Source organism: Colletes latitarsis, chromosome 12 (assembly GCF_051014445.1).
Source record: "Colletes latitarsis isolate SP2378_abdomen chromosome 12, iyColLati1, whole genome shotgun sequence".
NCBI classification, from domain to species: Eukaryota; Metazoa; Arthropoda; class Insecta; order Hymenoptera; family Colletidae; genus Colletes; species Colletes latitarsis.
Window position 1 is genome coordinate 24,377,962 of NC_135145.1, and position 27,354 is coordinate 24,405,315.

At 46.0% G+C, this 27,354-nt stretch overlaps 1 protein-coding gene across 3 annotated transcripts in view; it reads right to left on the reverse strand.

Moving 5' to 3' along the window:
* Window positions 1-251: 251 nt before the first annotated feature.
* Window positions 252-27,354, reverse strand: part of LOC143348723 (lachesin) — a 131,421-nt gene continuing 104,318 nt past the window's right edge. For 2 of the 3 annotated variants that reach the window (XM_076779306.1, XM_076779308.1), the window contains 5 exons: window positions 25,227-25,355; window positions 22,412-22,696; window positions 22,087-22,149; window positions 16,430-16,585; window positions 252-1,515 (listed from right to left, as the gene is read on the reverse strand). In XM_076779306.1, coding sequence (XP_076635421.1) covers window positions 1,406-1,515; window positions 16,430-16,585; window positions 22,087-22,149; window positions 22,412-22,696; window positions 25,227-25,355 — 743 coding nt within the window. In that variant the 3' untranslated portion in view covers window positions 252-1,405. The remainder of the gene's footprint in view (window positions 1,516-16,429; window positions 16,586-22,086; window positions 22,150-22,411; window positions 22,697-25,226; window positions 25,356-27,354) is intronic. The other variant, XM_076779307.1, reaches the window with a different exon arrangement.

Sequence of the window (27,354 nt, forward strand, 5' to 3'; positions counted from 1 at the left end):
TTCAGAAGTTACGACGTTTTAAAGATTCGCATGAAAATTCGGGCAAACATTTCTGGCCAGAAATTATATTTTCGGTGAGGAATTTTTTTCTCGAAACTGAGTAGGATTTCGGGGGTGTGTCTATTGACCAAAAATGCTTACAATTGACCCCTGCAACTAAAAATAATTTTTCCAAGACGATTCGAAAGTCTTTTTTTTCACCCAAAACTTTCAGCACTTAATCGAATTTTTTTCTGGAAAGTGGGTAGGATTTCGGGGTTATATATAATGACCAAAAATGATTGTAATTGACCCCCGCAACCGAAAATAATTTTTCCAGAACGATTTGAAATTTTTCAATTTAATTGTTAATAACTTTTTAACGAAGCCTCTATCAAGAAATTGGTATTGTTGATTTTCGTCTTATTTTAGCCTCTAGAATCCTCCATTAAAATTTGTCCCAGGGGTTGCCGAACACCCTGTATATACATATAATATGTATAGTATGCGTACACAACTTTACCTTATTCTCCTTGTTGCTTTCGATTATTTAAAATTCCATCCTTTCCATCCAATTAATACCAAATTTCAAGATGCACGTGCACGCGACCGACGACTATCTTTACTCGTCGCGTGTGTATTCCGAAATCTTTTCTCCTGAAAATTAAGGCGATTCCAATGATCCAATGATTAATTTCCATTTAATTGCGTCGATTAGCCACACGAACGCGGCAGAATGTCATACAGTAATATTGCTTCTAGCACGGGGAGTACACCGTTCATACATCATTACTTGCCACAAATAATTCACCAAGATAATTCGCTTCACAATAAATATCTGACGCTAATTAAGCCCGTAATCCAATGGCAGCCGATACGTAATTCAATTACGCTAATTAATGTTCGATTGCGATTAACAATCCAATTAAAGGTATACACACCGGGGCTCGAGGAATAATTTCATCTGTTTCCGCTAATGCATCCTGTGAATCATCAATCGGAATTTCGTAGGAAAGTCACTTTAAGAGTAAAATTGTCCGAAATTCGTAAAAAAGGTGTTTCGAAATATTCGATCAATATACATAGATACAAGTACATGTATGTAATATCGTTTTATCCAGTGGCAAAGTGCATCGTAGAATCGTGGAATCGTAGAATCGTAGAATCGTTGCAATCAAAAGGAATATAGCTAATCCAGTTAGCAATCGTTGGAACCAAAAGATTGTTAGTTATAAAAAGGGAAGATACCTTAAATCTGTTCCTGTTAATCTGGCGTTTGATACACTACGTACTAAGAATGCACTTTGATGGTACATGGTACGTTCGAATGCGGCTCCGCAGGGAAACGAGCGGAGAATGCAACGGTACGCAGGTCGCGAGAAAATGTTCTAGGCGAACACGGGCCACGTTTCTCGCGGACCGTGTCCTAATTCGCCGTCTGGGGCACATACGGGGGCATATAGGGCCCCGTAAGGATGTACTGCACCGCCACCACCATCAGTTGCGGGGCGCTCCACCTGATGATGTACGCGCTTCCTGGAACAGAAATGCATTTTCCACGTTACTCCGGGCTGCCTCTGCCTTATGTATCCGCAACCCCAAGTGCTACACTATTCCAGGATAAAATTACGCATCGCGTACGCGTATGTGTGGAGTTAGGTGCCAGAGCAAGAACGTGACACGACGCGCGTTAGTTAGATTTCTCGAGCTGGAAAAATACGAGCTCTAAACAGTCAATTCCTTGGTCCAACGTTATTTTAATACATATATTCCCAAATAAAATAGCATACCAACAAGCATCGTATCCGCGTTTACGAACAAATACACGCCACTTTATTTCGAGTCGTTCGAGTCTCTCGTCTTTCTGTTCGGCTACGCTCTAGAACCAACGAACGAGAGTCGATCTTGTTTATATTCCAACATTTTCCACTTTTATTTTTTAAAACCGTCCTCGATAAAAGTTTCGCGCAACGTTCAGAATTTAGATTAACATTTAAGAGAGCGCATTTTCGAAATACTTGGCGTACCAGCAGCATACGTGGAACGTTCCGGCTAAAACTTGTCGAGGAAAACTCGTACAAGCGAGAGCAGAGTTTCAAGCGGAACTTTTCGTCCAAAGTCCCACGGGTGTTCCCTTTTACGCTGTCTCTGATCTAAAGCTTGCTCGAGCTACGGCAAAGATCTCGTTGCTTTTCCTACAACTACATACACCATTGCTCGATACATCGATCGAGTCTTTTCTCTACCGTTAACGTCACATCAAAAACTTTATTGCCTAGCAAACAGCTGCTTTCGACAAAACCTTTTTCCTTCTCTTCCTTTCATTGTTTCCTAGAAACGCGTTAAAAATATTTAACAAAGACAAGTAATCGGTCTCGTCGGGTCTCGATACGACCAAAGAAATCGTTACAACAGTTTCGATCGAGTAGTGGAAACCACCGAGTCGCGTAAAAGTTTCCGAAATAAATAAATGCAGCGGTAACGGTTGCACCAGTAAATTATTACGCCGTGGCTACGTATTGTATAGGAAAATAGAGTTATAAATAATCCAAGGTCCCGTGTATCGGCAGAGGGAAATATATCGGGCAAATAACGTGAAGCAGATTCATCGAGTCTTGGGATGATCGGCTCGCTCGTGCGCGCTCTTTCGGCTCTTTCCTTGCTCGATGAACGAAATTACAAATCGTCTCGCGTATATCGGTTATCCGGCGATGAAAAATGTCAAATTGGATGCCGGCCGACACGATAGCGCGCGCCACCCTTTCGCACAAAGACCCCGGTAAGATCTTTATTTGCATCCCGGTCTGATTTATGCTCCATCTGCATCACGTCGTCTCTATTCGCGAATCGCGCAGCGAGTTTCGCGTCTGAAAAATATATTGCGCTCGTTCCTCGCGGTGGGATCGAGCAAGCTTGTCTGCGGAAGAGGGAGGCCGGCAAGGTAACGGAACAAAGAGCGAGGACAAATAGACGAAACGAAAAGTACAAATAGACGAAATGGGGAAAGCATCGAGTTCGAGGAGAGAATAAAACTAAATAAGAGAGATCCAAAGGGAGGAGAGGATAGAAATGGATGGAAATTGTGCAAGAGCATAGAGACAAATAAAGCAACAAATAAAGGAACGAAAAAGTGGCGGCTCGAGAGACGAGAAAGGAGAGGAGAAAGAGGACTCTGATGGCTCTTATCGCGAATAGAAGCTGCTGGTGTTACGGATTACTCGCTATCGCGACCAATATGTCAAGCCGTAAGAACGACGAGGAGTCAAGCGTTATATCGCGAAATAAAATGGCCCGTGGCATGTGTGACCATGGCCGACCCGACCGCGGCATCCTGAAATATCGTCCGTCGCGCAACCGGCCCAGCTCCGATACGATATACGTATTATTGGCATTTTGCTTCCGCTCGAATTATGTATTTTTCATAACACATGTCCGACGGCTCGTTCGCGAATCCAAAGTAACATGCTTCGCGACGACGACGACGACGACGACGACGTAAACTCGATGCGCATCGCTGAGATACAGAGGCGACATCGACCGGAAGGTTCTCGTCAAGTCGGAAAGCGTCACGGTGAATTTTAATGCCAAGCTACGATATCGACTCTCCGATCGAAAAATGCATTCCCGTGTCTCTATTTATATATTTATTTCGACATGTTGACGGCATATTCGCTTCCATCAAACGATTTTTCTCACTTTACGGGGGTTGAGAAACAACTTTTCCAACATTCCTTCAATTCCTATATATTCTTCATCTAAATACGCGTTCTTTGCCTTTTCAAACATTAAAATCCTCCATTCCGTTCTGGAGTGATGATTTTTTAAACATACGCAATGAAATTTCAGGGAAACATATCAACGCATGGTCAGACATTAGGTTTTCGGTTCGGAATTTTTTTCTAGAAAGTGCGTAGGATTTCGGGGCTATATGTATCGACGAAAAATGGTTGTCGCTCCGTCAGCTTTAAGAGACAAGACGAGCGCGGAAAATGAGGTCGAAGGGAATAAGAAGGTTATCGAGTTATCGGTTATATATCAGCGACAGATAGATAGATAGACAGTGTATGCGCGCGCGAATCAGTGAGTGAGAACAGGGAGAAAGAGGGACGAAGAAGGGAGGTTGATCTCTCGAAAGTACCTCGGTACTTGCGGCACGTGCAATTTCCAACGTCTGAAGTTACTTGTAACGTGGTGTTGTTTTAATGGCCGCAGACGCTATCGGCAGCGATCGAGTCAGCACAATTTTCCTCGTCGCTCTGCTCGATGCAGGGAAATTTGTTGCCGAAGAAAAAGAACGAGACGGATTTTAGTATGTAAGAATGTTGGATAACACGAGCGAAGGGTAATAGAAATTCAGCACGCATGGAATTACGAAGCTATTCGTGTTTTCTCCATAACCGTGGGACGCGACTACGTTAGAAAGGGCAAGGCTCGAGCTTGGTCTTTTCGGCATGTCCCGAAGGTGTCTAAAAGAATGGATGTTGTTTGTCACGTATCGGGCACGCATTCATTTATCACCGGTATCCCCTTTCCGGTTCTCGCTAGGTATACACGTCGTGGGCTAAACGCGGCATTTATACAGGGGCTTTTTTAGTTGCTCGACGCGTATATTACGTGTACGGAGACCAGGATCACGGGAACTCTGGGGAGAAAGAACCTTGGTCGACCCTTTTATTCCTCGCGAGGAAATTACCTTCGGACGAGTTCCTCGAGCTTCGTTTTTACCCTTCGCGTGTCCTGTTTAGCCGTTTCTCTCTGTCGCGTACGCGTTTCTCTTACCTGTACGAGTCGAGTTGGCGTACTTTTTCGAGACAGAGATTTCTTTGGAACGATATTAGGGACCAGGTCCCCCGCCCGTCCATTTTGCTGGGAAAAATATGACTGGGAAATTACGCTGCCGAGAAACGACATTTTATTATCTGCGACGCGTATTCGGTCTTCCTGGTTCATTTGATAAGAGTATTTTTCTCCATTGCGGCCGGTCCATTTCTGTCTCGGGGAATTTCGAAGAAAGGAACGGCTCTTTTCTATATGGTCCGCGCGCGAAACAACTTTCGAATCGAATTACGGAAAAACGTCGCGATAACTTTTTACTCTTACTCGTCCGTTTATTGCTCGTGGACGTGCGAACAACGAGAAAAATAGCTTCTTCGTTTTCAATAAGGCAGGCTCGAAGAGTCTAATCTCTTGTTTGGCGTTGATTCGTTTAGCAAGAATGTAGAAAACGATTATCGCGATAGCTTCGATCGCTCGATTCGTCGGAAAGAAATGAGAAGCGTAATGTTGAAATAAACTCGACATGTAAGAAAGCGGCTGTTTTCTCTGTTTCTCGTCATGTTTCGACGGAAGCAGGAAGCAGGAAGCAGAGAGTTCCGAGGCCGTAAAATCGTCGAGAAGCGTTTCTCTTGCGACGTGCCACTCGATCGGTACTTTGCGAGGAGGAAAGCAGAGAGAGAGAGGAACGCAGGGATTTGAAAAGGCAAGAAGATTTTTCCGACCTGTTGGGGATAAACTGGAATCCAGCCACCGCACCGGTTGTGAAGAGCGGCCTCGGAAACGGCCGAAACGGGGATGAGAGGGCGTAGAACGCGAGGCTCGTTTCACGCCGCGACTGTTCGCGGAGTGGAACTTTTGCGGTGTGGAAGCACTCGAGCAACCCCCCTGGCGTGGCGCGGCGGACCGAGTAAAACGCCCTCGCCCTGTCCTGCCCTGGCCAACCGCGCTCCAAGAATACGCGTCTTCTCTGATCCTCTGCCGCTTTTTCGGCGGCTTCCCGCTGCGAGCGCAACCAAGCGAATTTTCGTTCCGCGCCTCGCCGGGCTAAATTCTCTCGGCTTCAGTTTTTTAAGCAACCCTCGACGTCGAACGTTTCTACGTTCTAGTCTCGACGTTACGTTTAACGCGCTCTCTCAACATTTTCCCGTTGCTCCGAATCGTCGCGTCCTGGTGATATTCCGATCAAATTTTCTTTATTTCTCTATTATAATCGCGTTGTTATCGCGTTGCATCGGGTTAGACGTCTGGGTTAAGCAATGGTGCACCGAACGGGTTAGAGGAGTCACGTAGCGAGGCTGGTTGTACGTTGCAAACAAGGTCGTCTGGAGAAGTTTCCGTGGCCTGGGACCGGCTTCGGCAAGTAAGGACATTAGCATACCGTTCACCGGCTGACAATTTACCGAATTAAGCGCTCGCTGGAGGACCGAGGCGAGCGTAACGCGCGAGAAAGGATGGAGGGACGGAGGGTCGCTGGAAATGGTCGAGCAGGGACCAGTAGCAGCCGAGCGTCGAAACAGGCCGCTGAAAAACTCGGAGTTGGAACACTTGAACTCGAGCAACAGACGTGGGAGAAAAAATGGCCAAGAAAAAGACAAGCTGGAAGAATAAACGGAAAGGCGAAGGTCGATCGATCGTTATTCTTTGCTCTTGTATAATTAAAACGTTTGCTCGAAGAAATACCATTGCGCGTTCGTATTCACTACGAACGTTCGATCTATGCGCGTAATAATCAATTAAATTGCACTTTTTCAAACCATTAGGACAGAATAGAATTACGTTTAAACCGGTAGCTCGAACGACTATCGATTTGCACCGTTGATGGTACACAAACGGTGCATCTTTCAGAATTACTGGAATATACACCGGAAACCGAGTTCCAACCAACGATTGCCTCGTTCTAAAAATATTGCCTACGGTTCGTTACGATCGAATCGACGTTAGCTGCTTTATGGTTTCGATTATCTATCAAGATTGAAACGTCAATATTTCACGGATGTTGGGCGTAACTCTGTAATTCCCTATAATTTAGGACCCGACGCCGATGCCGATGCCGATGCCGATGCGTCACGTCGCGTCGCGTCGCGTCGCGTCGTAGGTCGACGAATAGGAGTTGGTCACCAACGAGCCGATAATCGATCCGCAAAATATTGAAATTCCAATCGCGTAACGATCGACCAAGTTTGTCAGCGTTATCTTGGTTTCCTTTTTGTCGTCCGCTAATGGAATTCCGTGCAATAACACGCGGCTCGTCCATTGCCTAGTCGAAAATTGTTTATTTATCGCGAACCGCGCGTACACTCTGATCGACTCTGCTAACGACACGCAACCTACCGAACCTATCGAATAGAAACTTTAATTAATTCCATTTTAATCAACGCATCGCCGTGTCTGACTTTGGGCTCGCTGTACACGGTACTTTTTTACTGTTGCTGGACAATTTAATAGGTTAACTATTAACTGCAATATTTGAGTAATCTGACTCCCGATATAAATTGAATTTCTTTTGCACGAATAGACGTGTTGGACGGTACGCATTAGTTTCTTGCAATTTTCGCGTAAAAATTCCGACGATTTCCGTACACACTCGGTGTCCGTGGTGGTGGTTGAATTCGGGTCGTCGAGTCGCAAACGTCAAAGCGAAGTAAACAGGGCCAGAGTCGGTCACAGACGCGCTCTTCTCGATACGGATAAAAAGAGAGGAGGACGTTTAAGCTTTTCACGGCTCGAAACGTCGTTATCAAGCTCGGTGACAGAAAATTCGAGAAAGGTATCGTTCTCTGGTTGGAAGCGGCGTCGCGCCCCAGGTTATCCCGTTGCCGAGCAAAACTTTTTCATCAAATTTATCGAGGAACGCCTTGGGCCATGCTTCTAACGGTCTGGCGTAAACCTGCTCGGCGGTCAAAGTCTCTTAGATTGTCGCTGAAACCGGGTTGCTCTCTGCTGTTCGCAGCTCGCAGCTGTTAAACCGCAACGCGGCCGGAACCATCCGCGTCTGCTGGTTATCTCTTAGTTCCGTCTAAAGGTTCGTTCGGTTCAGCTTCTAGCCACCCTATCTCGTAGTCTGGTGCTTTTTAATAATGCGATTAAGAGAATAGCGTGATCGGTTCGAACAAAGCCACGTATCGATTGTTCACGGTCGTTTCAACAAACCCTTTATCGACTATCACCGCGATACTATCCTCCAAGAGAACACGGCTGTTTGCGAATACACCGATTCTCACTTTTTAGCCAAACGAGACGCGTTTCAGACCCACTTGGCCCTCCTAAGCACGCTGCTGGCCGAGTTTATAGACCGAAATCGTTGTCGTTACCATAAACAGTCGTTTCTCGACAGAACACGAAACGGTGGAGCAGCGGCGCGACGAAATTTTACCGTTACCTTGGATGTAAGGTTTCGTGGTTGTCTGGCTGCGTGTGTGGCACGACTAATCGATGAAACCCGGTCTCGAGAAATTTCATTTTGCCGTGCATATTCTACGCGAGTGGCCGACAACATTCTTTGTCCAGCGATCCAGTTGCTACAATTCTTTCCATTTATGTATTCTTGACAGTTTGCAGTCACGCGCGCGCCGTAACTGCAAAAACGTTTCGGTAAAGCAATTTCTGGTGTCGGAAACGGGCATTTCCTTCGTAAAGTCCTTCTCAAAGGAGAATTTTCGGAAAATACAGAGGAGAAAAGTGTCGCGGTTGTCGGGAGTTTTAAGTAGGAAACAAAGGAGAACGGAAGCGGGGGGTAGGCGCGATCCTCGGTCTCGCTTTCGCCGTAATTCGAGAAATCAAACCGCCAATGCACCACTCGGTATTCCTTTCGTTGGAATGTCCGTTGCTCGGCCGAACCTGTGAAAAGTCCAGCTCTCCGGAAAACAGAAAAATAACCTTCTTCGTACGGTTTTCTACTACATTTACCCCGGCCCGATATGTACTTTCCTCTCTCGATTTCCTCCGGATCGTCGCATATTTCCTTTATATGGTATATTCAAACGGAACAAACCAGAGCGTGGTTGTGTACCAGCTGAAACAGCGAGACAACCGAAAAATCGAAATCGTCTCGCTTGCGTCCCTCCTCCCCGTATCCTGCCAGGAGCAAAAGGATCGAGGACGGAGCGTAAGAGAGCGGAAAAGAAAACGGAGAAGGAGACCGTGGCGTGGCGTGGCGTGGCGTGCCGTGGCACGGGGATGATGAAGTCGTCGTTTATACTTTATATCGTATGCATGAAAATTTTGGATCCCAAGAGTCACCGTTATTGCGCCAGGGGGGAAGATACCCTGCGAATCTTCCTGGAAGCTTACATTCTTTATGGATACGGATAGCGTCGAGGCGTCGAGGCGTCGAGGCGTCGAGGCGTCGAGGCTACGGGTACGGGGGGTGAGGGAAGCTAGGGCAAACTAGGGGTCAGGGGCTAGGGACCCCAGAAACCGCGATATATCCACGGTGCGCGGCTTACGGCGTGTTAAGCTTAAGGTCGGGGGAAAGGAAGCTTCGAAAACGTTTTCTACCACCAGACAGATCGACCGACGAGCAAGAGGTACGATATATCCACGCACACGCGCACCATGTGCGTTTTCGTTTTCTAACGCGCGAGTGTAACGCCACCTTACACTCCTCGTACGTTATTTTCGAAACAAGTTACTCGCTGCTCGGACCATTTTACTCGTTTAAAGCGACCAAATAATTTAGTAATAGGAATAGCAAAGACAACTTTTAACGTCTTCCTAATAAAACTGGAATAGCTTTCGCTTAAAATGCGCCGGTTAAAAGGTTCGAAACTAAAAGCTTCTGACCAGCAACGGCTTAAATTTTAGGAAAAGGTTCCAAGCTCCAGAAACGCTCTGACTTCGTTACGCTCGAGATTACAGGTATTTCTAACCTCCCTAAAGTCCCGGACGAAATGCTTTAATTTTTATCCTTGGACGTTTCCATAATCCAAGCGACAATTTCATAATAGAAAGGTAAATCCGTTTGTTTATACGTCGTGCGTCGTTCTCGACTAGATCGCAGCATCCGTTTTTACGGACATCGTTTGCAAAACGAATGTTCTTTGCGCTCGGTCGCACGGTGCGTTTTACCGTGCGAAAAATAATGACAAAGAAAATCCAGGAAAGGCTAAGCACGCCGCGCTGGCCTGCTTCTACCCTTGTTAAACATAATTCCATAGGAAGCAAGGTTGCGACACGAGACACACGGTAACAGATGCAACGAAACATTCGTATTGACGTTTTTGTCGGTTTGTCTGGCTCGAGTATCTGGCTCGGGAAAAACGGAACTCGAGACCGCACAACGAGACAAACTAGAAATCGTACGTTCCCCTCTGTGCTGCTCCTTGCACATTCTTTCCTCGAACGCGATAAAATTCCACTAAACGTCGATCGAGCCTTTAACAATAACAATTTATTCCGCCTGGATCCTCGTAAATACGTTCTTCCGAAAATGTTTCCAACAGGGAGCGGATGAATTTTAATCGTTATCGATTGTTCTCGATTCGTTGGTAGAGTCGTCGCTTTTTAATAAGCTTCTCGATAGGTCTATCGATGGCCACGCGCAACAGGTGTATTCTGTGCTTCTTGCGCATTATAACGTGACAGCTGTTGAGCTAAAAAATTTCTGATAATAGTCGACGACGAACCGGCTCGATCGATTCTCAAACAACGCGACGAGTTGTATTTTTATCGATTACATTTATGTCGATTACATTTACTCCCCCCGCCCCCGCGTTACGAACGAATCGTCGCGTTGTCGTTTCTAAAAATATTCACCGACTCCTTTTTTCTATATATTCTATCAAACGTCGTATTAGCTATCGATTGCACAACTATTGTATTCGATTCCGCACAATCTTGCGCCGCGAAATATCCATCTACGTGTTACTCGATAACCCTATCGAGCAACAGGTACTGCTTTTTCTTCTTTTCCCGTTCGAATCTTGTTTCCTGGTCCGCGTCACGATAATCGACGATCGATATCGAATAACTGGAGAATTTCATATCGACGTTATAACCGTTAAAGCGTAGTTGGAGATTCTTTGATCGAACAGAGATGATCCGACACGATAAGGAAATCAGGTTCAAACAGAGCTTTAATCGATTACCGTTTATATTCCTAACGATTGGCATATCGTTACCGAAGATCCATATGTACCTATATACGTACGTTTCGATTGGACGCGCTCGATAACGATTTAATCTGTTAAACGTATCGTAGTTTGTCCATGGAGGATCGTTTTCATTCGGATTCGATGATTGGAGAATACGTTGGCGAGTCCAATTATGTCTGTCTACCAACGATTTCTTTTCCGTTAACAGTTTCTGTTTCAGTTTCGAACAAAAAAACTACACGAGCTAATTGGTTTCCGTTGGAAGGAATGTGCTTCGACAGCAAGCTTCCACTTAACGGGGTATTAGTTGTTCGCCAAGTCCCCGTGATTAACCGTTCAGGAAGCGTGAGTTTAGAAGCAGACTGTGGTCCTGTGGGATGTCGAAGGATTAGAAACTTTCTCTGGTCAGTTCGGTGCGATGTGATGAGATGTGGAGCAGTGCGATGCAGTGCCGTGGTTCGGTTCGTCGATAAAAAACCGTTTAGAATCTATCGCGACATCGAAACGTCGACTAGAATAGCATGGTCAGGCGTATTAAAAAGGATAACGTCGAGACTGGCGCGGCGAAGAAACCAGGGCAGAGAAACTTCTCTGTAGATTAATAAGAAAATAGAAAGACGGAGGGAACGGCAGCTTGGCTGTAGAAATATACCGCGCGTTAGAAGAAAATCCAGGGGGCAACGAGGTGGCGAGGTGGTAGCGAAAGATACGGCTGAAACGTGGTCCAACACGGTTCACTCTAGCAAACCCTCGTCTTATCCCCGAAGACGACTGCGCGTAAGAAAAGACCGAACGACGCCCTGGAAAAGAGAGTTGCAACGGGGATGCATCTGAGCCGAGCACTAGCTATTTACTGCTCGTCAGCCGGCGTGTCTTTAACACCGAGCTCTGGAAATTGAGATTAAACCGCGCACTCCTACGCGCAAATACTTGGTTTAGAACCGGCCTGGTCCTGCCCGACCACGCCACGCCACGCCACGCCACGCCACGCCATGCCACGCTATGCCACGTCACGCCATGCCAACGGTGTCGAATGCCGGAAAATTCGGGCCTTTCGACTCGACCGCGAAACTACGGATTTTCCCTCGCGGTTTTCCTCAAACGAACATACCTCGAGTCGACCACCGTTGCCTTTCGTTTCATTCGCGAAACGATCAAATTTAACTTCATTTTAGGAAATTGTACGTCTCGCGTCGTTAACTTATTCTAATTTTATACCGTTTCCGGTGCACTATTCTTCTACCGACATTTTTTCACTTTTTTCAAACTCTCTTTCCCCATTTAGCCTGTTTACTTTATAACTGTTCATTCTTCTTCCGGTTATCGAATTTTCAGCGTGGACGAAACCTACGAAATTACCGTACCAGTTTTCGCGATTCGGGGAACAATTATATTTCTGACGTTTCGACGAGAATTTACTCGCTGACATACGACCATACGTGAAATCCCAAATAAAAACCGAACAGTACCGCGGGCCCACGAAATCTGTTTCCAAACAAAGGGAACCGTATCAGCGATCACCATTTTTCTTTTGTTTTTCCAATCCCCCCCCCCCCTTCCGGTTAACGCGGCAGTAACACGACCTTCCGTTCGACGATCACAAAAAGAGTATGTAGTGACCGTTGCTATTTGTTCGTTGTGGAATTTATCGGTTCCCATGATTATTTTCATCAGAAGTGCAATCCGTCGAGTCATTAATTGAAAATACACAAATATTGTTAACGTTATCTTGGAATATTCCGCAATTGCGTTCCGTTCCGTTCCATGTATTTGGAATATTGGAGAAAATCGAGGCAACGCGGGTCGATGGAGTAAATAAAAGGCATTAGCCGGTTATCGAGCCAGCAGGTGGATCGCGCGGCGGTTAACGAGAGCCGAGCGTACGGGGAATCGCGAGATATTCTTTAACGCGGAGCAAACGTGGGAACGACTCGAGGAAAGTAGGAAAAGCGTGGATCAGGATGAAAATTACGAGGAAAAGCAAGAGGTACGCGTCTGGAAGCAAACAACCGACATAGAGCAAGTAATTCGGTCTGTAGGAGGTCGTGAAGATTCGTTGCTTCTTGACGGAGCTCGACCGACGAGTCGTATCGTAAAGAGTTTGCCATGGATCGGCGACGAAAAACAAACGAACGATCGCTCGATCCCTTTTGTTCCGACATAAATATAGAGAGAATTTTTAGTCAATTTGCAAAAAGTTTCCTTTATTTTTCTCTTTTAAATTGCAAAATAAACATAGAAGACGGCATAAATAATAACAGTTGATATACTCATCGGATAGGGGATGAAATGCCCTTTAAAATGAGCGTTTGTGAGAGTCGATAGCTTTATTAGTTCCGGAGATGTAGCGATTTTTGTCTCAAGTCGACCGCGAGGCCGGTCCGGAAGCGCGTGATCAATGAACCCGCGCGCGCGTCAATAGTAAACAGTGCGTAGTAAATTCTTGGAAATACTACGCCCGAAACTAGGTCACGGCAGTCACGTACGTGGGGTAGGTCAGCACGAGCCACGTGCGAGCGAGACCTCCGACGCGTCAGACGGAGACAGAGATAGTCAAATTAAAAGAAATTACCTTTTACATACATTACGATATCTCGGAAACGGAAAGTCGGATCGCTAAAAACCAAAAGCCATTTTAAAGAGGAGGCTTTGCCGCTTCTAACAATATCTTAATAATTAATAAAACACTAATAGTTTCAGAACTGCACGTGTCTAAACTTTTAGTATTTTTAATACGCGTGAATAGGCTATTATACGCGAGCCGGACAGTGAGACAGTCGAATTAAAAAATGTATCGTCCGCGTTCTTTTATACCGTTCAATCCGCAACAAGTTTGTGTGTGTAAAGTCTCCTGCGACGCGTCGTAATTAAACTGTTCGTTGCTCATGCACGCCAGTATTTTGCGAGGATAAGAGCGGTGATTCTACGCGAAGAAATAACTTGGAAAGCTTACTCGAATCGAATATACTAGGATATACATATGATCGTCGTGTCGAACGCGATAAACTTATTCTATTTCTTTATCCGTCTGCTGGTTTGTAAATTTTTCGTCGTCTGTGACTATCAATCGACATGGGAGAAGAACCGTTGCTTTACTTTTTCTTATTCCTCGTTCGTCTACATCCCGAAAGCTTCTTCCACTACTCTTTCCTCCCGGCGTCTCTTTCCCTTTGTCAGGTTTACCGGGGCACCGTCCAACTTTCGATTCAGCTCACGCTCGGGGTCTTCAATTACGTTTCGTTAGAGGGTTAGGATTGCTCGTGGAAAAAGCCGCAATTTGTCGACTAATTAATCGACTAACAGCTCGCGGGAGGGCAACGGGGAACGGGTAACGGGGAACGCTTCGCGCTTAGGATTCCGAGGGTTGGTTTGTCGCAAAGATGCGAGGTTCGCGTTTCGCGTTACCGAATTCCCTTGCAGCCCGAGCCACAGACCTGTACCTCGTACGCACCCTAAAAGGGCTTCCCCACCGGCAGGTTGGGGCTACGCCTGGTTTCCACTACCCCGTCGGATAATACTCGAGAGGCGTGTAGTTAATATTAACGGCACGCTATAGAGGCAGCGCGTGTTGTTCCTACGTAATTTCCTACTAAACGTACCCAGGGATGTCCATGCATATTTCAAAGCACCGGCTACGACGCCCGTGGGTTTCTATCTGCCTGTGCGTCTCTTCGACACTGTTCCAATTTACAGAGGCTGTTTCTTACGCGCATCCGGATTTCTATCGCACGAATATTTCAATTTATACATACACTAACGGGATTAGCAACACACGCCTAACCGAAACCACCTTTTGCACATTTTCTTCCTTTCTACGATAAGTATAAATATTTACTACATAGATAATGCCCGGTGACCCTCGGCCGAGTTTTCACGCGTACGACTAATTTTTCGCGCAGCAAAACGTAGTAGTTTAAACGACGGACAATCGGTCACGTTCGAGCGTGTACTGGAAACCGGACAATGAAATAGGACCACGCGAGTTACGTGCACTTTCCATGTATAACGATAGATGGACTCGACGTATACTCGTTCGCCTCTTCGTGCCGCGAGTTTGCGTGCAAAGTAAATTAATCAATGCGTATGGTTATTATGCTTATGAAACGATATCCAATTGCAACCGTAACCGTCGTATTTTCAAAAATATTGCAACCATGTTTCGATCGACTCTGATCGGGAATTGGATCGTTGCATTGCATTTCAGAGAAGGGACGCCGGACAACGAACCCCGAGGATGGTAATCCACGAGAACTTGGCTGCTAATCGACAGATTTCTGGCTGGTCCGTTGATTTTTCTCCGAGCCGGGTGAAATATCACGCCGCTAACGGCCGTTAATGAATGAAAATGAATGGGAAATGGTAGAAACGATGGTTCACCGGTGACACGGATCGCCACGTGATAACACCCTCGAGAATACTTTATGGCCGGTGCGCGCGGGACCATTTGTATCGCGACAACGAAACGGTAAATGCTTCAACGGGCCACGCCGTTTACTCTTTTCCAATATTCTCTTCATTCCCCTTCCTCTCTCGTATGTACATATGTGTGTATACGAACCGAAAACTGGAATTTTGGTCTGGGAAAAGAGTAAACTAAGCACACGCGATATTACAACAACCGGAGATGGAAATACGAGCAAAATTCTTTAAGAACGATATAGAACGTGGGAGCGGGATTAAACTTGAGAGACGAATCGTGAGATCCGATAATCGGTATACGTATGTATCTGTTGCGCTGCCACAGTAAAATTACATGTACTGTACGTAGATGGGAGATTTCTCCTGTAACTTGAATAAATATGACGGGCAAAGAAATCGATAGAATAGAAATTAGCGACGATGGTATTTGCCCATCATCTGGGAAGAAGAACGCAAGGTGAGACGAGATGGAAAACATGTTGACCAGGGAAAGAAAAGGGATCGAGCTTTCGGCGACGGGAGCTAAATTCAAACGTATCGCTTTATTCATTGGCTATTAAGATAAATACTCTGCCTTACATTGCTCATTAAGAACTAAATGTCTTATTAAGGGCTTCGTTCGGTCGGGGCCACGGGTCCTCTTTGAATTTAATGGCGCAACTACGGAATGGCTTCCCGGGCCATTTCAGTAAAGCTCGTTATCTCGTTAACGATCCATTCATCTATTCTGTGCTTCGTCAAAACGACGGCCGATCGTGTGTACTATCGGTTGCCGTAAAGTAGTCGAGTGCATTATGGAAGACGATCCTTTCAAAGGGTCAATAATAATAAGTCTTTAGAACGGGACCAACCGATCGCGTAAAGAGTCGCGTGCAACGTTATTTTCATTGCAGCTATGTAACCGCGGATGTTAAAATCACACCTTACGTGTTAAAATAAAATACTCGTCCCTCGATATTCGGCTACGTGTCCGAGGATCAGGGTCTCCTTGGAAATGGTTTAGCGGCGTCTAGTCGAAAACAAGGTGTATAAGAATGGGAGGAGCGATCGCGTTCGAGAAGGTTGGTTTTTGCAGCACGGTAGCGAACGAAATGCAGAAACACGAGAGAAACGAAAGAAAGAGCCGGGAGAGGGAGGGCCAGATGAGAGAATGCAAGCCTCACCTGTGCTCTGGGCATCGCGTAGCTTCTGCTCTGGCCTCTCGACCCTCTCCTCGCTCGGGGGAGGTGGCCTCTCTGTCCTTTTCGTATAGTAGGGGTTGTACGAGGAAGGCCAGACGGTGGTCGGCCTTTTTGCTGGTGACGGCGTGCTCGGTCGTCCTGAAAATAGATTAGGACCTTTCTCATCCAACCCAGCCATTCTCTCCGTTCCTTCCGCCGTTCCCCTCTCCTTCTCCCTCATTGCCCGGTCTTTTCGTTTTAAACGTGTTTCTTTTCCGTCCGTTGTTTTATTTACTTTTTAATCCTCCTCGATGCCCGTCTCTCCATTCTAGTGTGTGTCGTTCCACACCACGAGAGGCACCGTTTCCGCTCCAGTTACGGCGTATCGAGTACATTTCGCGATCCTGCCACCCTCCTAACACCATTCTTTCTTTAATCTTTTTCCGACCAGGAGATCTAACAAACGCCGGACCGATCGAGATGACGTTTCCGATCGTTGATCCGATATCGCGACATCGATATCGAGTTTCTTCAATTCGACTAAGGAGAATTATTTCGTCGAGTTTCCGGATTCTAGGACTTTGAGGGTCGTTGGTAAAACAACTTAATAAAAACGTGTTAAGAGAGCTATCGTCAGGGGTAGCTGTCGGAGAGCGCTCGAGGAGGGACTTGAAGTTTGAAAACTGCCGAGCGAGTTTCATTCTCTGGCACCTGGCGATCGTGGTGCGGCACGGTGCGCCACGGTGCGCCACGGTGCGCCACGGTGCGCCACGGTGCGCCACGGTGAGCCACGGTGAGCCACGGGCCGTTCACCTCTAACTTTGTAATTTTCATTTTCAGCTTGCTCAAACTGGTAAAAAGGTCCTCTATTCGTGTGTTTGGAATCGTAGAGCGAACGAAACGACAAAAAGACGTCGCGTTGGAATTATTCGAAAAGCGACGGGACGATCGAGTGTTATGTATACGGTCTTGGTCGCGCCGCGTCTCGTTTCGTTTCGAGAGGAGACACGTTTAAAGTAGCTACACGCCGTTTGATGAATTCCGACAGCTTCTTTGAAAACGAGCCAAGTTCAACTTGTTGCGTTCGATATCAACCACCAACTGGTCTCTCGCCGCGCCGACGAGCAAGAAAGAGGATCTAGAGATGCTTCGATAGGAGAAAAAAGCTGACCACGAAGAACCGATTCGATCGTTTCGAATCGCACCATTCTAACCGTTTCACGCTACACGAGACACGTTTCTTCTTTTGTTTTTACCATTTTAATCGTTTTTCTACGACCGTATCGTACAATGAATTTCGATTGCTTTTCGGAACCTTCCTCGTTTAAACGGAGTAGAAGAAGCGTTTTAAACGAGCCGCGTATAAATCCAGTACGTAATCGAACAAGTATTATGTATTATATGTATAGGTAGAGAGCGAATTTGAAATTCTTTTCGGTCAAACGGTCCGCGAGAATACTCGAGCCAAGTTTTCACCAGGTGAAACCCCTTTAAACTTGAATTCCTTTAAAGCCGCGATGGTTTCGATACTTGCACGGAATTTGACCGTTCGGATGCTTCAACTGTGTGACTATCTAATAATCACTTTTCGTATGCATCGATCCGTAATCGTACATGTATAACTCTCGTTGCAACGTCTGTCGGCCATTATCATGAAAAGCCAGCTCGAAGCTGCACAATCTTTGCGCAGAGTAAATCGAAACTTTACTTAGACGGTAATTCTGTATAGCGCGCATCAACCGAGGGTGCAATTCGAATTCATGCTCGACGCGGGACCCGTATACCATTATATAACATCGTTACCCTTTATAGAGAGTCGCGACCCGGTAAGATGGCTCGCCACTTATTTCCGACGCCCATAATCGAGCGGAATATTCAAACCGGTCCCGCGTGTGCTGTGCGATTGTATAACGTGGAAAGTTTGCCACGCGAGGTAACCAACCCCGTTGGACATTTTTTTCAAACGGTGTACACCGTTCGTACAAACAGACCAGCTACGTATTTCTTTGTTGGAAGGTCTCTAGGAAATTTCGATATATACAAGAATGAATTTTTAATTGGTTAAACGAGCACGAACCGTAAACGAAAATAGTTGCGCATCCGTTTGCATCGCGGCAGACGCGATAATTGCAATTTCCAACTAGTACTGTCGGTTGTTTGTGTTTCCTCGAAAATAGCACGGACGTTCGATGCACCGATTACACGGGAGGGTGGAGGGGGGCGGTGGGGGCGGTGGGGGCGAGAATTTCGCGAAATTTTCACCGGCTCGTTGAGAATTTCTCAAAAGCATCTCGGATTAGACTCCCCGCCAAGAGTCGAGACAAGAAATAATTAATTCTCGGTGCAAGAGGAAACTTTGGCTGCGAATAACAAGTCCCTCTGCCGTCGTAAGGAACGTTTAAAAATAAACAGAGGCGAGCGTCTCTAAGCACCATCCACTCGATTAATTCTCTTCCGAGATCTCCGATATCTTCCTAGACTCGCTTCCCTCCCACGGACGTTGCCTATGTCTGCACGGTGTAGGTGGTGGGTGGGCTTTTCGGCGTACGGAAATCCAAGCCCGGTCTCGCAAACAACCGCGATCCACGAGAACGGGACGATGACGGTAGAGAAGGTGCTAAAAAGTTTTCGAATAAAAGTTTAAATACAGCTGGAAAAGTTTATTTCGTAGCCATCTTTCGTTTCCATCCCTCCATCCTGTTTCGATACACCTGGCCTCGAGCTACCATATTCTAGCGCGCGGCTACTCGTGGGGTTGCTTTTCCTTTGAATCGCGACCAAACAACCTTCCGTCGTATTTCATCGGCCGGATCGGACCGGCATCTTTTGTACGCGTCTCCCCGTTTCCGCATGCACCCACTTGTATTATCTTTATCCTGCACCGTCGCCCCTTATATACGTGAAATTTTAATTCGGCAATTCATTTACAGTTACGCTTAGGCAAAGTTTACGTATCGACAGATTCGATAAACGATCTTTCCAGCCGCTTGGTTGGTCGACGATGCTTGAACAGAAGGAGGATGCATCGCCGTAGCCCAGAGGCTAATGCCAGAAATAATTCCAGCCTCCTTGCTCGGCGATAATTAATTACGGCTGCTACGATCGATGGGTGTCCCGAGAGGCAACTAGTGTGTCGAGGCATTATTAAATATCGTATATTCTCAGGGGGCTAATCCCAACCCTTCGGCGAGAACGAGTTCCAGTCTACGTGGAGGGAGAACGATGGCGAACGAGAGCAAGAGAGAGAGAGAGAGAGAGAGAATTTCAGGCGATCGTAAAGTTCGCTTTTTGAAAGGAAGATTTAGGGACGCGTTCAACGAGTTATAAGCTCGTATAAATAATGGGGGCCAGCACCGCACCGCACCGCACCGCACCGCACCGCACCGCACCCCACCACACCACACCACACCATACCATACCACACCGCACCACACCGCGGAGCGGAGATTTTCCTGTTAGTTCCGCTTTATAGAACAAAATTTGCAATAAGAATTTATCGGTACGTGGACCGATATACATTTACGTTGCATATATATATATATGACATCGCGATTGTCTTGCGAGCGAACGCGAGCTGGTGAGAAATTTGTCGAGGACGATGCAGTTCGGGCTCGCGTATTCACGTTCCTCTTCACAGGACAGCAGTAATTGAATTTTAAATGCGCTTAATTGGGTCACCGGTTAAGCCGGCGATGTAATACCGCGATATAAAATTAAAATATTCCACGGGATACGCGGAGGGTCACTGTGCCGAAATAACCGAGAGATCGATTCGAAAGAGCCTGGTGAATTATAGAAAGAGCGTCCAACTGTCGCGTCGCGTCGCGTCGCGTCGACAAAATATTCGTGTGCTGAGATAGAGGCGGCAAAATCATGTTCCGTAACGGAGATCCTTGGAATAAAAATCCAATACGTAGGTATATATACTATCTATGTATATATACTTTTTTTCGCCTCGATTAAAACAGTTTTTATAACGGTATTTAAAGTTATAGGAACATTTCCGGCCACACGGTATATTTTCGGTAATGAATTTTTTTCTCGAAACTGCGTAGGATTTTACGAGTATGTCTAATAACCAAAAATGATTGTAATTGATCCCTGCTATTGAAAATAATTTTTTTAGAACGATTTGAAATTTTTTAATTTAATTTTGTTAATAACTTTTTAACAAAGTCTCAATCAACAAATTGACATCCTTGATTTTCGTCTTATTTTGGCCTTTAGGATCTCCCATTAAAATTTTTCCCAGGGGTGGCCAAACACCCTTTATATCAGATTCGATTTAGCTGGTTCCGCTTGGAATCTTATCTGGCCAGATAGGGTGGAAAGGGACTCGGTGGTCCCGTTGGAAACTGCTTGGTGGCTCTTAACGTCCCGTTGGTGAGTTATCGCGCATCCTGGTCGGATCATTAATAATTCGCTAATATTAAGATTGATTTCGAGCCACGAAGGCGAGGAACTTTGGAAAAGTTTCCCGTAGCTGCGCCGCAGTCGATCATCTAGCAGGCATTACGATAAAACCGTGCAGCAGTTGCATAAAGATTTACACGAAACAGAGGATGGAACGAACGTGTAAAGCGTCGTTATACGCGTTTTCGGTTAGATAGTTTATTTATCGAATGGTATGGATGGTAATCATCGGGCGTTTGAAAAAGTCCGTGTCCCGTTAAAACCGATAGGTAGGCGAGACAATTGCTTCGATAGGAGCATCCCGCCAAGGGAAATTAGGTTTAAAATAACATTTCGAAGCGAACGATCGAACCTGTTCGGTGGTCTGGCAAGTCGAAATACAACGATCGTGTCCCAAGTGAAAATCCACGGCACGCAATTACCCGATGAAAGGTAACGGCGAAACCGGCAAGGTATAACAATAATCCAGGTTACCGGGCAGGTAGGGCTGCGAGGTAAAATTGCAAAGCTTAATGGCGGTAATACCGTCGTGGCCGAGCCTTGTATGGCGTTAATAATGCAGCATATTGAGATTGGTTTCGCTGCGAGAACACCGGGGCCAGAACCACAGGGACCTGACCTAGGCATCCGCCCAAGTTATTCGCGCCGCTTTAATAATACACTCGCCAATGTGCACACACCACACCACAGCAGCAGCCCAGCTGACGTAAAGATTACGTTCGAGAGGTACGCTTCAGTTCGTTTAAACACCATTCCTTTCTCAGACTCTTACACGGTGTTTCGATCGAGCGTAAAAAGAGACACTAAAGAGTTGTTTCGAACTAGTCTCGATCTCTCGTTAAATTCTTCTCATCGGCTCGATGTCGCTTAATGATCGTTCGAACGGCCATTCAAGCCACCGGGCGTAAACCACGGCCTTTCGCCAACCTTTCCACTTGTCCATTTTCCCACTTTCCCCTCGAATAACATGGGGGTGGGCCCGAGGAATACACGATGGTCTTAATTTAGTCGTTGCTTTTATTTTTCGGCGGCCCGCAGCGCCTGCGAGCCCCCCCCCCCCCCCGTCTTCTTCTCCTTCTTCTCGTTCTCGTAAACGCGAGGAGAGCCAACATGACCAACCCGTGATTTCACGATAAAATACGGATAATGAGTTTGCCGAAGAGGGAAGCGTGGTCGGAGAGGACCTACGTGGTATCGATTTCGGCCCTCGAAGCTTTCGCAATCTAACTATTCGATCTGGATCTCACCTTCTTTGTTGGCGCTGCTCTTGATCTCCGTAGCCTTTGGCGCCGCGGATGGCTTCGGAATTTCTGAAATAAAAAAGTTGGTCGCCTTTAGAACTCGACACTCTTTTCACCGTTTCTCGATTGCGTCACTCCTGATTCGTCTCAGGGGTGAATATGTCTGTATACATGTATACATATATCGTCGACGCGACCCAAGTAAAATTTACTTGGTAAAATGATTGGCTACTTGAACGTTACGTAACAAAACTCGTAAAAAATATGAAAAGTCTCGAGCGTGTAAAAACTGTTGTCAAGAAAATCGAATCGCAATTGTTTATCGTCTTACCGTACAACCTGATAGAGCCCTCGGTCTCGCCCAACGAGTTCTTACTGATGCAACGATAGTTTCCAAAATCGCTGGTCTGCAGGTTTCTGATGGTGAGGTTCATGTGCGCCCTGTAACTGTTCTCCATGATGATGGTCGTGTATTTCTCGTTCGAGAGTATCATCTCGTCACCGAGAAACCAGTAGCTCATCGCGCGTGGATATGCCTCCGTGTGGCATTCGATCGTTACGTCGGTGCCAGCTGGTGCACCAACCAGTTGACTTGGCACGAAGATCATCGGCGAAACTTTAACGTTAATGGAGGTTGGTTATGGCCGACGACAGCCCGGTCATCAGGCTCGTCGACGAACGAACGATCAACACCGTTCGGAACAAGGATTAAATTTTTAGCCACGTTCGCTAAACAGGTTACTAGCTATCTACACATATACATATGTATATGTATATCTCTGTATATGTATTTAAATACAATTTATTATTTATTTAAATCGTTTAATCGAACTAACAATATCGATCGCAGAGCCTCGTATATCTTGGTTGGCAAGGAGAAACAAAGTTAGGAACGAAACGAAGCAATATTAGATGGTCGTTACGTTTCTGGTGCCGTTTAACGTAATCGTACTCGTAAGCCTCGACGACGATTGCCCGCCAGGTAAAGGTCTCCCTCTCTCTCTCTCTCTCTACGTGTAGCCTCTTACCAAGTTTCTTTGTAACGAGAAACGAGGACGGCTAGGGCCGATGAAACCGACTGTTTGTTGTCCTCGAAATGTAAATATTGTACCAAATACCTGGCATCGTGTAAAATAACTTGAACGATGTCTGTAATTTCATTCCACCGAAACGAGGAAAGCTTGGCGGGGAAAGTTTCTTCTTGACTCTAGTTTCCTTGCGTGTCGTTCGATTAAAAAATACATCGTTTCTGCAGATTTACACGAGGCGAGAACAAAACTACCGACAAACGAACGAGGTTAACCGTAGACGAATAACGCACAGTATATACACGGTATCTCTCGAGGGCCAGCCATCGTTGGTATGCATCAGGCTTCCCACAAATCCACAAATTGCCGGCGCTGACCCTAATTAACGCATACTTCTCTCGATTTACCACCATCGACTCTATCTACGTCCCACGTCCATCGGGTTTCTCCTTTATCTTGCGTCGTCGAGAGTTTTTCTTCCGCTTGATATTTCAAACAATCCAAACGACCTCTTTACGGCAAGTTTTCGGTCCAGCCCACCGCGACCGTTAATTCGATCTCGTTAATTTTTCCACTCGATTTTAAACAACGATCCAACTTGTAGAAGGAAGCTTTCGCGTTCGGAGTTTGTGTGCGATTTGAAGAAAAGATTTTCAAAATACAGCCATTTCGATTTTTCGTCCTGCAAGTTTACGCAACGGGGCTCTCGCGAACCTTTCGATGTCGTCTCCTTCTTACTACGAATAAACCATGTTGCTTCTTATTTAACTCGTATTCGATCTATTCGGTATACTCGGGATTAAGGAGCAAAGAGAATATTCTTTTTAACGTTTTCCAAAGGACAACCGACTCGACTGTTCTCCTTCGAACGATTGTTTGCCTGAAAATAAAATGACGTTTCTCGCACAGGAATCGAATAACCATGGACATTGGCAGCCGCGAACCGGTAAAATGATATTTAACCTTGGAGAATCGGTCGAGTTTTTGAAACGTTTCCGTTTGTAATCGGGACGTTGATGTTTATTTGCGTCGTAAACCAGTGGAACTACAGATTTCCCGGGCATAGGATTTCGATCGATACGGGAAATGCCGCGCCGCCCGTAAAAGACAAACATTGCAGACTTTCAGAGGATACGGAATTTCTGGCGATCCCTTACAAACGGAAACTACACGCTACGTGTGTATCGGCCAAAGTAAGCCCGATACGGAACGTAAAAAAAGAATTTTCTTTCGTTACGTAAGCATCGTTTTCGAAAGCAACTATTTGGAAAAGTGAATCTTGTTCGTTTTAGTTCCGGAGATATTAGCCTGTTGGCTGCACGTTACGCCGCGTTGCATGCAACGAATATTCAACGATCAAGAAGCTCGCGAGTCGAGATATCTGGAAACAGATGAAAATTATTCATACGCGTCGCGACGCGATGGTACCGGTGGAAGGGAAAGAAAAGTGCTTGAGCGAGTATTTCGAGAGCGGGACGGAAGGCAGTGTTTTCTCGCTACTCTAAATAAAATATGTCCGCGCCCTTCTAAATATTCAAAGGACAGTAGCAGCGTCGAGCTGTTCCTCCGTACGCACACGGCCACGCCAAGCGACACGAACGAATGGAACGCATAAAAGGGAAAAATGACCAGGAGCGTCGGGACGCTCGCGCTAGCTCCCGGTATTTCCCTCGGGTTTTTCTAACGGCGCATCTGCCCGACGACCCTTCCTTCTTCCTTCCTTCCTTCCTTCCTTCCTTCTTTGCCCTCGGATCGTACACACCGGACCCGACTGTCTGCGATTCGTACAATGAAATTTAAACAACACAGTCGACTCTCGATAATCCGTGTTTCGGTTGACGTTACATAAAATTCTGCCTCGTCGACGACGTCACGCTACGTATATATTTGTATACATGTACATGTATGTACAGTAGAAGGTGGTTCGTTGTCCCAACTAATAGCAGCTTACAACTATTTAATATAAAGTTTTAAACAAAATATCGCAAAGTTTATCGATGAAACGATATTCGAAACGAAATATTTCGATGCGTATCGAGTACATATGTATATGTATACGCGGATAGGATGTACGAGGCTCTGTGCTCGATAATACCGTGTATCTTAACATTTACTCACATTCGACGTCCACGGTGATTCGTTTGCTGACTGTTGGTGGCACACCGTTGGTCGCGATACAGAGATACGCGCCCATTTCATTGCGCGTGATCCTCGTCAAGTTTAATTGCTCGCCATCGTACAAATTCACTGAAACCAAAAGCAGAAATTGATTCGGACCGGTCGAGTGTGCAAATATAGTACCGCCGAAACAAATAAACAGTCGCATTCGACGTACATAGAAACAGAATCCTCGAAAAAGTAACTTGGCATCCGTTTTAGCGGCAAAAGTTTCTCGGTTTAAACGAAACGTTGCTATCTACTATCTATTACTTTCTACTGGAATCAATTTATCCGATTATACTGCGTAAGAAAAGAGCGATTGTACGCGTTCCGGGAAGAGAAAAAAGGTCGTAATCGTGGGTTCGAGATGCGCATCATGGTTTTGGAAAATTGCTCTTCTCGAACCCTCCAACGAGCATTTTTCTATTTACAAGGAAAATGCTAGACGTAACCCGTATAAAAAGAGTCTTCCGAATATTAACGGCTGATTCATACGCAAAGCCAGCTTGTCAACAATTACCCATGGTTCGCGGAAATAGTTTTAGCGTGGCAGCGTGTCGCGGCAATAATTTTTAAGCAACGTTCGCGCAACTCCGCGTTAAGCAAAGTTACCGCAACGATAAAAGTTCTCGGTGAAATTGCAGCTGCAAACGGGCTGCTAAAGGAAAGAATAAGGCGCGGCGGGTGCCGCGTATCGGGACGAATATCAAAAACTCGTCGTTCCCGTTTCGTGTCGTTAAGTCGTCTTTCAGTTTCGAAATCGTTACGAAACCCTGACGCGTTGCGAGCCTTTGTATCTCGTCGATCAAATCCGTCGACGTAGACGCGCGATTTCGATTTACGATGAAATTAACGAATCCGTAAAAATAGGTTCGTGGCAGGGATTCACCTTACGATCCGAGAAACCAAAAGTACTCGTTACGCATAAAGAATAAAGAAAAATAAAGACTGATGGTCGATTGGGAGAGACTCGCAATTATTATTATTATCATCAGCGTGGTCGTGGTCGTGATCGTTGGAGCCGCGAGGAAATGAAATCTTCTTTTTGGCAGGCGGCTCGCCAAGGACATAAAGAAAGCTCGTTTTTGTTCTTTCGAGCCGTTCATTAACTCGAATACAGACGCATTCGTTGCCCGTACAAAGCTAACGGTGATATCGTTTGCCCTCGCAGACGTCGTTTTACCCGAGTACGCGATATTGATAATAAGTTTAATTGCATTCGAGGACGGAAATTAGCTTCGTTTCATAAATATGTATCTGGTGGGAGGAGCGTTCTAATTAATGGGTTCTTTGTTCGGAAGAAGCCGCGTTCGTTCATTAAGAGAGGAAAAATCATGCCGTAGAAAGAAAGAAATAGAGTGGATTGCATTTTTACAAAGGGAATTGTTGGATCACGGTAGGTAGTTGTTCGGAACCGATAGTTGTTTAGTATAATATTATCATAGCTACTATTCGATAAAAGGTCATGTAACGTTTCTTTAAAATATTACTAAAAAAAAGTGTAAATATTATATCACGATCGCTATAAAACCGAACGAGCTTCATTTTTCGGAAATGATTCGTATTCGGTCGTCGGAAAATAATCGTAGAGCTTCTTTTTCCATGAATTTTCGGACCATCCCCGCGGTCAGAGGTCCTCGTTGGTCTCTCTTTTGAAAACAATCACGAGCCAGACGAATCCCGAGCGGACAGATGAAATCGCGCGACCGAACCGGCAATCTCCTCTTTTCACGGCACGTTCATAAATCTTTACGCGGGTTTATTCCGGCTTTACTCGCCTCCTAGTCGCGATTAACCCCTGTCGCCATTAGAGCGGGGCCAGGTGTCGGGGAAAGAGAAACGGGGATGGGTGTGGGTCAGGGTGTGAGTGGCGGTGGCAGCGGCACGGGAGAAACGGACGGACGATGTTTCTTTCACGAGATACATGCCCTGGCTGCCAAACTGCCTTTCCACGTGTACGACACGACGACACTCGGTGGAACGTCAGCCTCCGCCAAGGCAGCCGATCGATGCACACGAATTATTGAGAGACTGGCTGAATTTCGTGGCTTCCGACTACCAACTGCCGCGATAACGTTCGAACCGT